This window comes from Pollachius pollachius, assembly GCF_949987615.1.
Source record: "Pollachius pollachius genome assembly, chromosome: 12".
Classification (NCBI taxonomy): domain Eukaryota; kingdom Metazoa; phylum Chordata; class Actinopteri; order Gadiformes; family Gadidae; genus Pollachius; species Pollachius pollachius.
The window spans coordinates 19,057,886-19,075,615 of NC_136945.1; the positions used below are offsets into that span (position 1 = coordinate 19,057,886).

General features: G+C 47.8%; 1 protein-coding gene across 1 annotated transcript; it reads left to right on the forward strand.

Moving 5' to 3' along the window:
• Positions 1-1,033: 1,033 nt before the first annotated feature.
• LOC307084093 (LIM domain and actin-binding protein 1-like) lies at positions 1,034-17,651 on the forward strand. Its single transcript, XM_079748255.1, has 10 exons — positions 1,034-1,128; positions 3,642-3,775; positions 4,353-4,395; positions 7,335-7,946; positions 11,619-11,670; positions 11,929-12,026; positions 12,960-13,026; positions 13,530-13,558; positions 13,713-13,846; positions 15,009-17,651. Exons 2-10 carry the CDS (start codon positions 3,642-3,644, stop codon positions 16,039-16,041), a joined length of 2,202 nt encoding a protein of 733 aa, XP_079604381.1. The 5' UTR covers positions 1,034-1,128; the 3' UTR covers positions 16,042-17,651.
• Positions 17,652-17,730: the final 79 nt, after the last annotated feature.

The window sequence follows — 17,730 nt, forward strand, 5'->3', positions numbered from 1 at the left end:
AGCCTATGGGATCTGAACTGGTTTTAGTTTGATGCGGGTTGGTGCTGATGAGGGTCTTTGTAACATCTTATTATAGGCGGTCTGAGTGGAATAGTTGGGATGGAGCCCACATCCTGCCGGAGGTACCCCCACCCACGCATGGGTTACACCGGGGTATTATGGCAACGTAATATACGAATTAAATACGGCATTAAACATTATAAGGGAAGGATAGGGTGGACAACAAGCTTTGTTAAACCTTAAGCATTATTTTCAAAATGCCGTATAAACTGGATTGAAGATGGATTTTGTTTCATTCGAGATTCAACACTAGCGGTTGTTATAATAACAAATAATAATAATAACAACGGGTAATAAACCATGGTTAGGGTTGTCCATGGTCAGCTTCAGTGGTCGGTTTTCCATGTTATGTTGTTATGTTTATTATTGGTAAGGTCTACTGTACTAAGGAGGTCTACAATAATAAGCCTAACCCCCGATGAACGGGACGATGACCTGTCATGTTCAGGCTCCTCGTTCAGCTCTATGTGAGATGTGTTGTCCTGATTCTGGAGCAATAACGCCCAGGGTTGAGTCCTAAAACTAGGCCTACGCAACTCAAACCCTACACCTACAAGCCTATGCACTTTGTCATTTTAAAGTTTAAAGGTGCGCTAAGAAGGAGGAGTCTAATGTTAAATAGCAATAATAAAAAAAAATAGTCTGGCCTCGATCCCGTGGTGTCTGGATCAAGCTCAATAATTAACCCGGGGACACACTGTTCCCTCCATGGCTGTTCATTTACCCACAGCCCTCTGTAGCTAGGGGGTCGGCTGTGGTCCTGTTAGGGTGGACAAGTTTCATCACCTATATACAACCTATAAAGGCTTTTTACACACACACACACACACAGAGTCCATACGATGCGTGGGCATATTGTCCATCTAGGATCTACACACATAGATATGAAAACAGGTAAGGAGAACGCGATGCCTCCTGCCATTGGTGGAGGTGATCACATGACCTGTGCTCCCTCCCACACACCTTTCTGCCCAGCTCGCTCCACCTTGGATACTCAGAAGACTCCCGCAGTAGGTGTCAGGTGTCAAGGTTTCATGAGAACGAGTGGCTCACCAGAAGGGCTGAAAGGTAAGATAAAGCTAAATACAAGAGAGCCAAAGTGAGGCGAAAAGGCTTGTAAATAATCAGTATTAGAGCTGCATGTATTAGGAGCAGACCTCGGTTATAACCTGCTGGGTGGAGGCTTTTGTTTCGGAACAGTGGATCCCTTCTCGTTTTACCAGACTAACTTCTTTGAAAAACACAGCCTATATGCAATATCCTTTAAATCCACCTGCCGACCTTTAGCTCGTCTAAGTTAAAGGGAAGTTCAACTTTCAACTTTAAAACCAAATGGTATTGTTTTTAATGATGTTGTGTAACCAACTAATATTGACCCATCAGTATCCCTCCCCTGCCGAAACACTGAGTGCCTTTAAAAGGTTGCATTTGCATTTCTGTTCTTACATTCAAAACATGTACATACGTAATCTACTATGGAAAACAATATTTACTTACAATGACGCCGTCATGATCATTTTGTGTTGGTTCAGGCCAGCAATATTGATTGAGAGTTTTTGATGAAATGCTTAAACATTACTAAATGGGTTTATATATAGGTTATACTATACATTATACTACAGAAACTTCAGATTCAAAGAAAAATATACTTGTACTAGGAAAGATTTTCAGTGATAACTAAACTGCGAAAGCCTTAAGCAACAAGTTGTGGCTTTCATTTCTAAAGTAAAGTTAATCACTCAATCCTTATGTTAATATTTGTGTGGACTTTAAGACGTAGGAAACACAGAAAGGTACCATCTAACATGAGACAAAAGACCAAAGCTAAGGGTAAGATGTGATCATTTTGGCTGCTTGATGAACTGCCATAAAGGAATGGGCTGGTCACTCAGTTGATGACCTCATCTCCATTAAACCACCATAGATTATGTTTCCACGCACGTTGGGCAAAGAGCAGGTTGGGAAACATTAGTTTTATTTCACTGTCTCCGTTGCACTAATAAACACACTTGATTAATTTTGAAACAGTCAAACAGATCCACCCAACACAATGTAATCTGTAGGTTTAGATATCAATGTAATCTGACACTGGAGTAATAAACAATCAAACATTACCGGAACTCAGAACTAGACAAGACTCCCCCTATTGCTTGAATTACAATATAAGGAAAGGCATTTCCGTGTACATATTCAGGCATATTACAGTTCACCTCTGGGCTTCATACTTAGTGTGGACAAGGAGAGGGGAATAGCATAATCTATTTTCTGCCTTTCTTTGTTTGTCTATTTCGGACTCGCCTGGACTAATGTGTTTTGAATGAAGAATAGTGACAGTCGCACAATGTTTAAGAGTGATTCATCAGAATACAAATCAAACTCTGGTTGCCATCTAGTCAATTCCAAAGTCCAGATTTTGTTTGTCTCCAAATGATAATGTAATAAGAGTGTGTTAACGCAGCCGTGCAGGCATGGACGGAAAACACTGCAAATTATCTTCAAGTAACTCACCTTTTATCGCATGCTAAATATTTGAAAAAGGTGGTCCTGTACCTTCAGCCAGAAGACTCTGTCTGAGGCTTATAATCTCTCTGTCTAGGCTTCAGTCGTATAAGTATATGTTTGTCAGAGTGGAACACCAGCCTTCTGTGTCATCCTGTGTGTATGAGTCTCTGTGCAACAATCTAGTTGTGGTAGTGTAGGAATTTCAGATTTTCTGTAGTAAACACAGCTCCTTTGCATAATATCTAGCCCAGAGTCTGAATAATGACACAGTAAGGCGTAAAGGGTAACACTTAGCTTCTTACACGTGTTACCATCTTGCGATCAAGGGAGACAAGATTTGAGTTTTTACTGGGTTCAGGGTTGAAATACTTCCAAAAAGGAAGGTCCCTCTACATATTTGTTAACAAATGTTACTCAAAGAAAAAAGTTTTTGTTGGTATATATTACATTATATCTGAGATATTGGCTTCCAAAGGAAGAGTTCACTGGCTTAAATTCTGTACGAGCAAGAAAAGAATAGTTGCTTATCCATGATAACACTGAAATAAAAATGTCCCCACAAATAAACATCTTCGTGTTGAAACATGTACCATGTCGTAAGACCGTAAGAGTCTCACTCAACACAGAGGACTCTCAATGACATCAGGAATAGCGTCTAGAGGAACAAGTGGCTGCATGGTGACGGTTTATTAAATATGAAGGAATCCTGGTACTTACCAGTCCTGCTGCAACTCAGTAACTGACACCTACAAGAGAATGGACTCCCATTGGCTGATACACATTTATATTTAGTGATCACATCATCAAAGTCTGCGATTTCTATTATAACCGTGGATTTATTATAAAAAACAGTATTCAACATTAATGATGACTGAGAAAGCCAATTCGTTTTAGCTGATTTGAAAAAGGGCGATTCAAACATTGTTTCAGTGCTTGGGAATAAGTCAAAGTTGAAACTTGTAAACGGTTTCCAGTGAACTCCAGTGAAGTCCTCGTGTACGTTCATGTGTGAGTATCTGGCGGCGAGCAGCTGGTTGGGCCCCAGCTTAATAATGGATGCCCGTGTGTGTGTGTTTCAGATGGCAGAGATGGAGAGCGGCGGTCGGTTTAACCGAGGCAACTGGGCCTCCCAGTCTCTCAGGGTGACGGCCCGGGAGCTGTCTCTTGTCAGCGGCCGGGGGCGGAGCAACGCCATGGTGGAGCGCTTCTCCAGGTGGGAGGAGCCGTCACGACGCACATGACATTACTGAACATACTATTGATGTGTTTATACCTCTGTACACATATGTATATATGTATCTTTATGATGGCTTCTTAAATGTCTTGGGAGGTATCCCGGATATTAAGTATCGTCTCATTTAATACCTGATTTTATTTGGTTTTCTTTCCACATGAATAGTTAAAGAAAGTTAAGAATAAGGAAGCTGATAATAACGTACCTTTTTTTAATTAGATGATGGTCCATTCCGTCAGTCTTTAGCTCTTTAAAAGGGTTGTACTTTACATTCATTAATCTAGCGGATGGTTTCACCCAAAGCGACTTGCATGAGGCTGAGAAGGCCCAAAGCTCAGATCAAAACGACCTGAACCCCAACGCTGCCTGACCACGTTTATAAAACAGCCTAGATGGTGTGCACAGAAGATAAAGGAATATGTTTGTCGTTGTAAAAGTTCAATCAGAGATACAGAGCTACTGCATTTTAGCAGTAGAGACCCACTCTTCCTGCTCGCCCCCTGCATGTCTCTGTGAGCTCAGCAGATGTCAGTGTTGTTCTCTCTCTGCTCAACAGATATCAGAAGGCCGCCGAGGAGTCAAACGCTGAGAAGAAAAAAGTAAGAACTCAGTCTGCCTGGTCCTGAAGACGAGATTCACTAATCCAATGTTACAACAATGTTTCTGAGCACCGATAGTTATTATCCGTATTTATTAAGATTTGTACGTACTGAAGTATGAACTGATAGCTTATTACCAGACGCTCTGTATCAATCTATAGTGAGCAAGCCTCATGTAAGAAACTTTTATCAATCTGTAGTGAATAAACCTCATGTAAGACACTCCGTATCAATCTATAGTGAACAAGCTTCATGGAGGACGCTCTGTATCAATCTATAGTGAACAAGCTTCATGTAAGACACTCGTATCAATCTATAGTGAACAAGCTTCATGTAGGACGCTCCGTATCAATCCATAGTGAACAAGCCTCATGTAAGACACTCTTATCTATCTATAGTGAACAGGCCTCATGTAAGACACTCGTATCAATCTATAGTGAACAAGCTTCATGTAGGACGCACCGTATCAATCTATAGTGAACAAGCTTCATGTAAGACACTCGTATCAATCTATAGTGAACAAGCTTCATGTAAGGCACTCGTGTAAGGCACCGAAATGGCCAGCAGCGGCCCTGGTGAACAAGCTTCTTGTAAGACACACTGTATCAATCTATAGTGAACAAGCTTCATGTAGGACGCTCCGCATCAATCTATAGTGAACAAGCTTCATGTAGGACGCTCCGTATCAATCTATAGTGAACAAGAACAAGCCTCATGTAAGACACTCTTATCAATCTATAGTGAACAAGCCTCATGTAAGACACTCTGTATCAATCTATAGTGAACAAGCTTCATGTAGGACGCTCCGTATCAATCTATAGTGAACAAGCTTCATGTGGGACGCTCCGTATCAATCCATAGTGAACAAGCTTCATGTAAGACACTCCATATCAATCTATAGTGAACAAGAACAAGCCTCCTGTAAGGCACACTATCAATCCTTACTAACAAACCAGGACATTGTCCCGCACAGTGATGCAGATGCACTAGACACACACATGATCCAGCAGAGGGTGACTCGACATCAACAGAGGACCATCCAGGCTTCACAGAGCCAGAGGGCGCGCGCACACACACACACACACACACACACACACACACACACACACACACACACACACACACACACACACACACACACACACACACACACACACACACACACACACACACACACACACACACGTCTGCTGCCGACTGACTTCTTATTGGCTACTTGTTTTAACGGACGATCAGATAATCCTAATCCCCCTGGTGTTATCCGATAGCCCAGGCTCCCTTTGTCTTGTTGAGTTGGAAGAAAGTAATTAATAAATGATAAGTTTAATAAGGAGCGGCTAACATGTCAGAGTTGAAGGTAATGTTGTTGGCGTTGTTGGTGGCTTGCGTTAACCAGGGGTGTAAAACCTACGTGTTGAAACATGTCCAATGTTAGATCTGTTTCTATTGGGGGGCTGAAGGCAGGCAAGAGATATGTTTCTATGTACTCCTATAGTTCGATAATTATACCATGTCCATGGTTTTGGTCATCGTCAGATATCTGACTGGTGAAACGTTGTTCAACCTGTAGATAAACAATCAACAATATTCCTGAAACAATTCACATCATCACACCAAGTGTACAGTGTAGGCTATCTTTGAAACACAGTATTACATGCCCTACGTATTCATGTGGATGTTTCTGTATTTTAGATTCTAATACATTTGTTGGAAATAGAAAACAGTGCTGAGCGGCACAAGAAAGAGTTAACATTTCCTAAATGCATCATTTCCTGATCTGGTTTCCTGGGTCGCTCCCTTCCCTCCCTCCTGCTCTCTCTGCCTCCCTCTCTCTCCCTCTCTCTCCCTCTCTCTCTCCCTCCGTCTCTCTCTCTCCCTCGCCGGTCCAGAGTGTATCAGGGTTGGGCGCCTTCCTCCAGTGAGTGTAGTAATGTTGGGGATAACTTCCTTCCTTTCTTCCCTTGTGCTCCTGGTCTGATCACACCTTCCCCTCGCCTTGAGACGGGGTTGACCGGGTTTTTCTTCACAAAAGCGCAGACAATGTTCTCATTGTCCTGTCCGTTCCCCTGCCCAGGGCTGGACGCACAAAGACAGAGCCTGTACATCTGTTCCCAGTGTATGTGGCTGCTTCCCTGATCCGCTCGCTCGTAGTGGCTGCCGCCTCTGGCTTCCTTGTTCGTTAGCCTCCTCCTCCTATCAAAGTGTTTGTAAATGCTCGCCAGGCTGAGTCTGTGCGGTTTTGGAAACTTCATTGATTACTTTCAAGACAATTTAGGTTAAAGATATATTGAGATATCATGCGAGGGAGCTTTGTTCCGTCCATGTAGTTGATTTGTTAATTTAAGCTTTAAAAAGTCCTTCACTGCTATAAAATAAGAAGTACTTTATGAAGCAGGCAGATTAGGGATGTGTTCAACTGAACTCAATCATCTGGTTAACAAGGCGGTTTGTTCTGCGTGCTAGACAGTCGCTGGGCTGTTTCATAATGCCTAGATGTCTTCCTGGAGGAGCCTCGGGGAAGAGGCCTTCTCTTGTCTTCTAGGGGGTAAATGAAGTTCACGTTTTGAGTGTAATGTGGAGCGAAATGAGTCTGTATAGCAGCTCTTTAAGTCTCATCTTGAACGCAACTCTCCCTAGCAGCCCATGTGCGGCTAACTTGAACAGGGGAAGCCCTCCCATTTCCTGGATGACTCCTCAGAGCAGCTGCTTGCCCGGTCGCTCATCACTTTAAAGTGGGGCCGGAATGCGCACAGTTTCCATCCTCATTTCCTGTCCTCTGCTGCTGCGCTGGTTTTCATTTAGCACTGAAGGTTTGGCACACTCAACGCACTCCCAGAAGTATGTAGTATGTTTTTACGGATCCTTTTAACCCTGTTGTTTTCCTTGTGTGTTCTGTGGGTTCTTCTCTCACCACTAAAGTCCTCTTCTCTCCCCTGCAGCCCTTTGTGAGCTCGAAGCCGGCGGTGAAGTCCGGCGGTCTGAGCGTGTTGAAGAAGCGCTGGGAGCAGGCAGGACCTCCTCCTCCTCGTGGCAAGCCCTCTCTCCTTCCCCCGAGGCAGAGACCTCTCTCAATCCCAGTTCCTGCTGCCCTGCCCAAGCCCACTCCCACCACTCCCAGCCCTCCGCGGTCCCAGTCCCCCGGACCAGTGAGTCCCAAGGACAGCCTGGAGACAGTCAGCCGCTCCCCGCTCTCGACGGCAGCCGCCCCGACCGCCGCCGTGAAGGAACGGAGGAACGGGATTGAGAAGGTGGAGAAGGTGGAGCGCAGACCCAGCGAGAGCTCGGAGAAGGTAGAGGAGATGGAGAAGGTGGAGCGCAGACCCAGCGAGAGCTCGGAGAAGGTAGAGGAGATGGAGAAGGTGGAGCGCAGACCCAGCGAGAGCTCGGAGAAGGTGGAGGACATGGAGAAGGTGGAGCGCAGACCCAGCGAGAGCTCAGAGAAGGTGGAGGAGGTGGAGGAGCAGGCGGTGTCCAGCCCCACTCCCTCTGAGGAGAAAACTAGTTTGGCCCTCAACAATCTGAAGATGAAGTTTGAAAAGGGCGAAACCAAGGTAAGCATTTACATCCCGGAGCTCACATGCATGCGCACGATCACACATGCACAGGCGCACACACACACACACACACATGCAGGCACACGCGCATACACCGCAAAACAGCACATTCAAAGTAGCATTGTGTCCTTCTGTGTCTTGGCCTCGATCCTTGTTATCATGACAACATAATTAGCAGGTTTCAGTGGTCGCTGTTTGAACAAGAAAGAAGACCATACTTTTCCCTCGTAAATTACTCTTGGCTTTCTTCATAGATTAAGCTTAGAAAATCCTGCCTTTAGAAGAATTAGCTTCTGACAAGGTATTCCATTAACGGTAACATTATCGTTTTCTCTAAATATAGTTGCATTTTAAAGCCAGGGAGGATCCCTTAGTGTAACCAAAAATCAGAACTATTCCTACGCAAGCTGATGTGGCAACCTCCACGCCATCCCCAAGCCTCGACCGGGGAACGGCGACAACTTTCAGGATACCCCCTTTTAAACCAAGCCTTTTGTGTGCGGCTGTGGTGAGCCTACATGTGTCCTTGTTCTGGTTTTATGTAAGTCATCTTTAGCCCTCGTGGGCATCAACTGTGACCACAAAGATCACGATGGAATTTACACAGACGTTGTTTGTCAAAGCGCGGCCGCTGCTTCGGAAACCACACCAGAGCGAGAGCATCTCGTGACCCTGGTTCCATTTCAATGAAAGCCTTTCGCCAGCGTTGGTTTGTCGCGTGATACGAAACGTGTGGCTCAGTTTGATGCACCACATCAACATCAATACGAGAAATCATGTTAAAGGAGTCAAAAGTATTTTGCATTATGGTTACATTACACGGCAGGTGTTACTTTGCATGTTGGATTTCTGCACGGTTGATGGACTATTTGATAACTCACGAGGTCAACCCATTTGAATCAGTAATAACAACCAAGACTCACAAACCAAACATTAAAACCCCTACAGAGCATTTCACTATACAGATAAGACGTTCCGGTATGTTGGGCTCAGAAACCAGTTCAGCTCCTCATCTCAATTATAGCCCAGGGTCAGGAATGTTTCTGTGTTCCCTGATCAGTCCCTGAACCCTGAACACTGCCTCATACCTCCACCTGCCTCATACCTCCTTCTCACTGCCTCATACAGACACCTGCCTCATACCAACACCTACACACTGCCTCTTACCAAGACCTGCCTCATACCTCCTCCTCACTGCCTCATCCCACCTCCTGCTCCCTGGCTCTTACTACCTGCCACCTCCTGACTCTTTGAGGTTCTCGGCGTGTTCAGGTGTGAGTCTGGACGTCGGGGGAACGTGTCCCGATGTGTCAATAACATCATAGCTGGTGTGTGTGGTAAGCTCGCCTCAGGGTTCAAATCACATTACACTTTAGTTTACGGGAATACCGGTCCTACAGACGCCACATCCCAGCATCAGTATAGTTCTTATCATGTATTTGTCTTTTTGTTAGCTTGTTGAGCGTAGCATCTGTTTCTATGGAGCTGGTAGTTTGTTTGTCTTCCTGTTCTTAAACTTCACTGGAAGCGAAATGACGCTGGCGATGTTGTAATCTTTACAAGGGAAAAAAGAATCGTGTTTCTACGTGGTTGACTCTCTGCAGGCAATGACAGGTACTCCCCGTCAGGAAGAGAAGCTTCAAACTGCTAGGTTTGCATATTAACCAACACGCTGACTGTGTACTCAGTAGTGGTTACACATCTTCTTGTGATTACACAAGGGGTGAGTTATTGATTGTGAAACCTTCCTCTCCAACGACCAATCCCCCTGGTCCATAAAGCCTGCTTTAGGTCTGCATTTGTTTTTATGATAAATTAAGTCTGAGGTGGACAGTAAAGAATAACCATAGACTGGGGAAGGGGGGGTTTAATTGTCCTGATTCCTATCCGTACTCATGTGTCTCTGGGATTACTGATAAGCCTGACACACACACACACACACACACACACACACACACACACACACACACACAAGATTGGTGTGAATCATGGGATCCTGGTGTAATTGGACGTGTGTATTGCGTTATGCATGAGCTCAAAGGTCCTGAGCTACTCATATTTATGGTCTGGCCGCCATGCAATTCTGTTTTATAGTCTGGTTCTTACACCAGTAATGAAAAACAACGTCCAAAAACAGAAAGTGCTTTTCACTCGCTCTGGCCTATGAGCTCATTTCCAAACACACAATAACTAAACTATTTTTAAAAACGGTTGGCTTCGTTTCGAACACACGGCGGTCGAAGCAGCCAATGTTTTTCTAACCTCAAGCGCATTGTCGACGCTGGCTTGACATTTCAGACGTGGCCCCGGCCTCCGTCCGCCTCGGTCCACGAGAACAGACGACCTCAGCGTCTCAAAGGCCACTTCATTACACCAGCGTACGAAACCCCCCATGTTCAGTCTGCTCAGCTCGCTCCCCTCGTGTCAGATAAAACGCCATCGCTCACTCCCCCCATCGCTATTCGCTCTCAGACCAACCATAAGCTCACCAGTCCCTTCTCTGCGTGTCATGGTTTCCCTCCACCCCGGGGTCAACGGTGATTCACCCCTAAAGTCCCCCACCTCACAGGCGGTGACTGCTTCACCAGCAGATGCGTTCCTTTGAGATGCTTCTCCTGCCAGAGGACATGAGCTCAGCAGGACTGTGTTTCCCCTGGGGGACCTGCCTCGGTCAGTTGACCACTATGCTGGTCTTATATCGAGCAGAGCTTTTTGTGGTTTAAATGGTAAATGGACTGCTTTTATACAGCGCTTTTCCAACCAGTGGCCACTTAAAGCACTTTACAATATCGCCTAACATTCACCCGTGCATGCACACATTCAGCCATCCATGCACACATTCACCCGTTCATGCGCACATTCACCCGTTCATGCGCACATTCACCCGTTCATGCGCACATTCACACACCGACGGTGGAGTCAACCATGCAAGGCGACAGCCAACTCGTCGGGAGCAGTCTGGGTGAGGCCTCTCGCTCAGGGACACCTCGACACTCAGCTAGGGGGAGCCGGGGATCGAACTAGCAACCATCCGGTTACCAGCCCAAGCCGCTCTACCTCCTGAGCCACGTGCCGCCCCAGAAGGCTCTGCTCAGAGCTCTGCTCGGAGCTCTTCTCTGAGCTCTTCTCTGGAACCCAACATGGTGTCCAGCCTGCCGACTGTGGTCTTTGAACAAGGACGCCCTTTCCTCTCCTGGGAATGAAATGGAACAACCTGTTGGACCGGATCAGCCGTGTCCTCTCGTACACCCCCGGATCCTGTTTGTGTGGCTATCTCTCAGCCAATAGGAGGACGGCAGCCGCCTCCTTAGTGTATGAACAGTATTCATTTTGGGGAAGTTCTGGTTCTTTCGGTTGTGGTCCTGGTTTCACTTTCTGGGTGTTGAGGAGCAGCCAGGTTCTGCCTTCTGACTGAACGCTGAAGGAGGGTTGTGATTGGTCGACCGATGGGGGTTAGGGAGGTGGGTGGGGGTAGGTAGGTTGAGTTAACGCATGGAATGAACTAAGTGGATTGTTATGAGAGGGAGGAGGGGAGGGAGTGTTGAGCAACGACTGGCGATGATGTCACGGGGTAGAAATGCTCCAGCCAGGTGTTGACTGTGAGTGTCGAGGAGACTCAGCCTTCTCTCCGCTGCAGAGAGGTTCACCATGTTGCTCTCTCTCACCCAGGGGCCCAGGGGGGCGCGGAGGACCTCAGCCGAGGACATGGACCAGCCCAGAGGTAAATACTCACTCACACACGCGCACGCACACACGCACACACACATTAAGAATGCAAAGCAGATGCCATTGTTTTACATTGACGATTTGGATTAGTCATGGCCGACGCCCTGATGCAAAGCAAGTGAGCCCAGAGTGGGTTTGGATCCAGGTGACGGGGCCGGTAGAACCCCTGTGGACATTGGGTACCGCACCCGGTGAGGTTGGGGGTGAAAAACCCAAAGTGAATTCCGGCCTGTGCTGTGTTGTTGTGTTTCAGCCATTGGTGTCTCAGCTCGGGGGAAGGAGGCTCCGTCCCTGAAGGACAAAATGGCCAAGTACCAGGCGGCCATCTCCAAACAGGGCCTCTCCAAAGCCGTGAGTCCAACCTGTCGTACTACTTTCATTCATGAGACGGTGATTGAACGATATAGAACCAGCGGGTGTCTGATGAATGACATCTCCACCATGCAAATCATGAACTATTCAAAGTACTATCAAATATTGTCTGAAGGGCTTTAGCAGGGCCATGTTTATCAGAATAATCGCCGGAAGCCCAATTCTATTTATGAAGGCTTGAAACATGACAGGTAGATCTCACCACATCGAGCAGACCGCAGAGAGTTACATTTACATTCAGGCCGTTTAGCAGACGCTTTTATCCAAAGCGACTTACAATAAGTACATTTGTCAGAAGAAAGAGAAACAACAATACAACGCTGTCGGTACAGTAAGGATGTTCATAGAACCAAGTGCTAAGCACTAACAATTGTTAGGTTAACCCATTCCCCGTATACAACAAAGATAGCTAGGATAAGATGCTCAAGTACTAAGTACTATTTCTAAGTGCCAGGACGTACAATACACAATAAGTGCGAACCTTAAGTACGCACTTGTTACACCTTGTTCCCTGTCACTAAAGAGCTCTCAGCAGAGCAATTAAACCACCATTAGACAAGCATTTGGGACAACTGCACATGCAGAGGTCCACAGCCCTTCTCCTGTCAATCATCTGGCTGGAGAAACATCTCAGAGGAACATCTCAAAGGAAAGTCTCTAAGGAATGATTCGCTGGGAGAAAGTCTAGCGAAGAGAAAGTGATTCCACGGTGGAAGAAGCGTCCAGAGGGATGTTAACACGTGTTTGTACAGTAGCACAGTCTACACGGCGAAGATATGAAACATTAACAGACCCTGAGAAGTTCGGCCAGATTTTAGCTGGTCTGCTGTTTACACTAGGACACACACTATTATATACACTACACACTAGTACACACCATGACCTGAGGTTCCGTTGTTGTCTTCTCCTCAGGGCCAGGCCACAGAGACAACAATTCACAAAGTGTCCCCGCTTCAAAAAAGTGCATTTGGCTGCAATGGTAAGTGTGAGGTTGTCCTGGTGAATGTGTGATTCTCCTGGCGAGTGTGTGGTTCTTGGGGTGAGTGTGAGGTTCTCCTATTGACTGTGTGGTTCTCTGAGTGAGTGTGAGTTTCTCATGCTGAGTGTGAGGTTATCAGAGTCCTTCACCCCCTGGTGGCTCATTAATTAATGAGTGGCTCATTAATTAAACAGAACCTGGATCAGACAGGAGAGATCCGCGCAGCACACGTTGATCTGGTCGCTACTGCGGTTACTTTACTTTCACTTGTGGTTTTTACCACCGCTGTTCGTTTCAATCACAATTTCAGTGGAATTAATTAATTAGAAGAGCGCAAGCATGCTTAATTTAAAACATGTCAACAGTTTCGCCCTTTAAATGTGAAATAAAAAATGGCTCATGAGACCAGAGCTGACTGTGGGGACGGACGGTTTGTTAGAATGGGGTTCTGGTAAAGTGGTGTTTACCAGCGTTTTAAAGTCTGTTGTGTGGATCTGTTTCAGGAGACGGGGACCAGGCCAAGGTGTCCAGGGTAAGACCGCTCTAGACCAGCTCCAGACCGCTCTAGACCAGCTTTAGGCCTAACCCTAGCTCCAGACCAGCTCTAGACTAGCTCACAGTCAAACATTGTGTTGCCTCTTTAATCCTAATGTACTAAATGCTACATATGTTCTTTGTGCTGTCAGAAGTTCTGCCCGGCGGTGAGAGAGACGTGCATCGCGTGTCTGAAGGCCGTGTACCCCCTGGAGAAGCTGGTGGCTGACCTCCACGTCTACCACAAGACCTGCTTCCGCTGCGTCCACTGCAGCATGAAGCTCAGGTGGGTTAGCATGTAGCTGCTGTGTGTTTAGCACCAGCCGAATTAGGTACGCAACATTAGCATCAATGTGAGCATCGACGTTAGCGTCAATGTGAGCATCAACGTTAGCATAAAACGGGGTCATCCCTATGTTCCCCAGGTCCTATGTTCCCCGGGTGTAAAGGGTTAGGGTTATGGTTAGGGTTAGGGTTAACTCTAAACCTAACCCTAATCATAACCAATCGGAGGAGAGCCATTCTAACCAATCACAGGTGAATCAGAGGCGAAAAAGGCGGTACTTGCCCCTACCATCCTACGAAAAGATTATTCGCTCGCCGGATCCGATGTTACCCGGTCACATACAAAGGGGAACATAGGACCCGGCTGCATTGATTATTCAATAATGCAGCCAGTCATTGACAGTAAAGCGACTAATTATAGTAAACAGGAACCCAAGCAGGAGTCCAACACGTTTCTCTAGCTCCCCAGCCCACCCTGGGCCAGGAAAATGTATTCAAATTCTAATGAAGTTTATAGGGAAATCTAGCCTAGCCTTCCGGTAGGGCACAGAGCAATCACTAAGGGCACGCCTAGCCGTCCTTTAAGGCAGACCTAGCCTTCCCTTAACATACACCTAGCCTAAGCTTAAGGCACACAGAGCCTTCCCTTAAGGCACACAGAGACCTCCCTTTAGGCACACAGCCTTCCTTAAGGCAAACCTAGCCTTCCCTTCACGCACTTAGCCTTGCATTAGGGCAGATTAAATCTTCCCTTAAGGCAGACTGAGCCCCCCCTTAAGGCAGACAAGCCTTCCCTTGACGCAGAACTAGCCACCCCTTAAAGCACACCTAGCCTCCCCTTAGGGCACACCTAGCCTCCCCTTAAGGCAGACCAGCCTTCCCTTAGGGCACACCTAGCCTCCCCTTAAGGCAGACCAGCCTTCCCTTAGGGCACACCTAGCCTCCCCTTAAGGCAGACCAGCCTTCCCTTAGGGCACACCTAGCCTCCCCTTAAGGCAGACCAGCCTTCCCTTAGGGCACACCTAGCCTCCCCTTAAGGCAGACCAGCCTTCCCTTAGGGCACACCTAGCCTCCCCTTAAGGCAGACCAGCCTCACCATACTGGTTGTAAACCAGTGCTCTACCTCAGGGTTTTGACCTCGTCTCCGTCCCTCTGCTCTGCAGCCTGGGGAGCTACGCCTCTCTCCACGGCAACGTCTACTGCAAGCCCCACTTCAGCCAGCTGTTCAAGGCCAAGGGCAACTACGACGAGGGCTTCGGCCACCGGCCCCACAAGGAGCTGTGGGCCCCCAAGGCCGACGGCGAGGGCGACGGCGAGCCCGCCCGGCAGAGGGACCCCGAGGAGACGCCCGCCCCCCGCCCTGCCCCGACCGCCTCAGAGGACCGGGACGCCCAGAGCGTGGAGGACGCCCCCCAGGTCAAGGTGACAGACCTGACAGCCCGCCTGGAGACCGGCGGCCACGCCCAGCCCGGCGCCGCCGAGAAGCGCTTCCCCTCGGAGAAGCCCGCCGAGACGCGGCGGCTGCGGATCGCCTGGCCGCCGCCCGGCCTCGAGGACCAGCCCGCCGGCGGGGCCCCCAGGAAGCTCCTCCCCCCCGACGCCGAGGGCGTGGCCGGTGCAGGGGCGGGGCGGCCCTGGAGGTCCAAGTGGCCCCCGGAGGACGAGGGCGTGGCCCCCGACCCCAGCGGGGACCGGGCGGAGCTGAAGAGCCTGAGGAGGTGCTCCTCACTGAAGGAGCGCTGCCGGCCCTTCAGCGTGGCCCCGCGGCTCCGGGAGGAGGGGCCCCTCAAGGCCCTGCAGGAGCGCAGGGGCTCCCTGGAGAACCGGCCCCCGTCCGGGGCGCGGGAGGAGGAGGAGGAGGAGGAGGAGGAGAAGGAGGAGGGGAGAGGGAGGAAGGCCCGCGCGCCGCCCAGAGAGGACGTGGCGAGCGGGAGGGCCTTGCTGGGGGAGGAGCAGGCCCCCGCCTCGATGGAAAGAGATCCGGAGCCAGCGGCCAGGCCCGCCGGCCCCCGTGGCTCCCCGGGCACCTCGCCACCCCCCTCCCCGGCCCCCCGGCCCGACCCCGACCGCAGCTCGCAGGATGTGGGCTTCTGGGAGCCGGAGCAGGAGAAGGAGGCGGACGGGGCCGAAGAGGAGCTGAGCGTGGAGGATGAGATCAAGAGGAATCGTTATTATGAGGACGAGGAGGACGATTAGGGGGGGGGGGGGAGAGGGAGGGAGCGCGGTTTTGGCCGGTGGTTTGGGCCGGCGGCTGCGGCGGCAGATGGTTTCCACGGTTACTTGCCGTTCGGTGTCTCGGCCCGCTAGGGCTCCAGCCATGTAGGAGAATGCCTGCCTGGCAGCAGTGGGGGTCTCGCTCTGTGGTTCTTCTCTTCTTCTGCAGCCCACTTTCCCTTACGCTCTTAACTGTTCTGTCCGTAGAGGGACCAAAAGACTATCGAATATATGTCAACAAAAAATGAAAGTTGCTTTTAAACCCCTTTGAGTCTTGATTTTCCATGATGATTGTATGTTATTATGGGGAGATTCGTAATAACACAGTGATTCAAACTAGCAATTAGTGCTCCTCTTTCTGCCTCCTGTTTCTGAATATGTGATGTGCCTTCATGATTGAAAGCTCTGCGGGCCTCCAGAGAGGATCGTATCCCCACACACGTCTGCTGGAAAACCTCCTGGCCGTCTGAAGCAGGCTCCAAACTAATAACACACTTCTATATAAAAGCAAGAGGTCGGATTTCTGAGCCATTTGCCAAGAGCACAGGTTAAACTAACAATCTAAACATGATATTTAATGAACATAATATTAGTCATTAGAACAAATGGCACGCTGTTTTCTCAGCCTTTTTTGTTATTTATGATCAACAAGGGAGAATATTAATTGTATGCATTCTCCATCTGATTTCCTTCTGCAGTGCGATATCTCAATAGCTTGAACAAGCACCATCTATACAAACTCTTGGCAAGATTTATTCAATATTAATATGCATAACCAAATATACAGTGATGCCTTCAGAAGCAGCATGGCTCTATGCAGAACCGCGCGTTCTAGATCTGCTCCATGCAGAACCGTGTTTACTAGATCTGCACGTGGACTCAGGAACACACTGACGTCATGTTCAGCCATTCCAAAACAGTTTTCTTCATCTCTAATGTTCAGGTTGAAATGTCGGTAAAATGGTGACGGTAAATGTTAATTAGTCTCTACTCATGTTTTATACATTTTTACAAATGACCAAACATGTTTTGCATTGTGTTTTTCTGCAAATAGAAGTTTGAAAATTGCAATAAATGCATTTATACAGTACCTGCATCTCATGTTGACTTTGTGAAGTCTGACTTAGAGCTTACCGCCAACCAGAGATCGATTTAAATGTCTTTCTGTAAGAGTTTAGAATTATTTCATCCCACGGTTGTTGGGGATGAAGGTGTCTTTCTAGAGATCAGTGGTTAAATGTACAGGTTGAGGGTGTTGGAGGGTTTGTGAGCGTTATCATTTACACATCATCCTTGAGTAAAGTCACAAAGACGGCACACAATAAACATCAAGGACATAATCGTCGACAGCCCTTTTCATTTAATCATCGAGTCATTGAGACACTCATTCACACAGCTTACAGTGAATTGGTGTATGCGTGCCGTTTAGGAGTAGGGAGGGATAAGGCATTGTGCTCAATCAAGACACACTTCATACATTTGGGATTGGATCCAGCAGCAATTGGCTGTGCCTCTCAAGTTCTCCAACACTATTTCAGGCATTTTTTGGTTGTATTTTGATTTTTTGCCACTTTAACATATGAACAAACATTAAAAAATGATTTGGCATTAAAACAGTGAACGCTTTAGTCTCTGACTGACGAACCAGGATTGATCCGAGATTCAACCCCA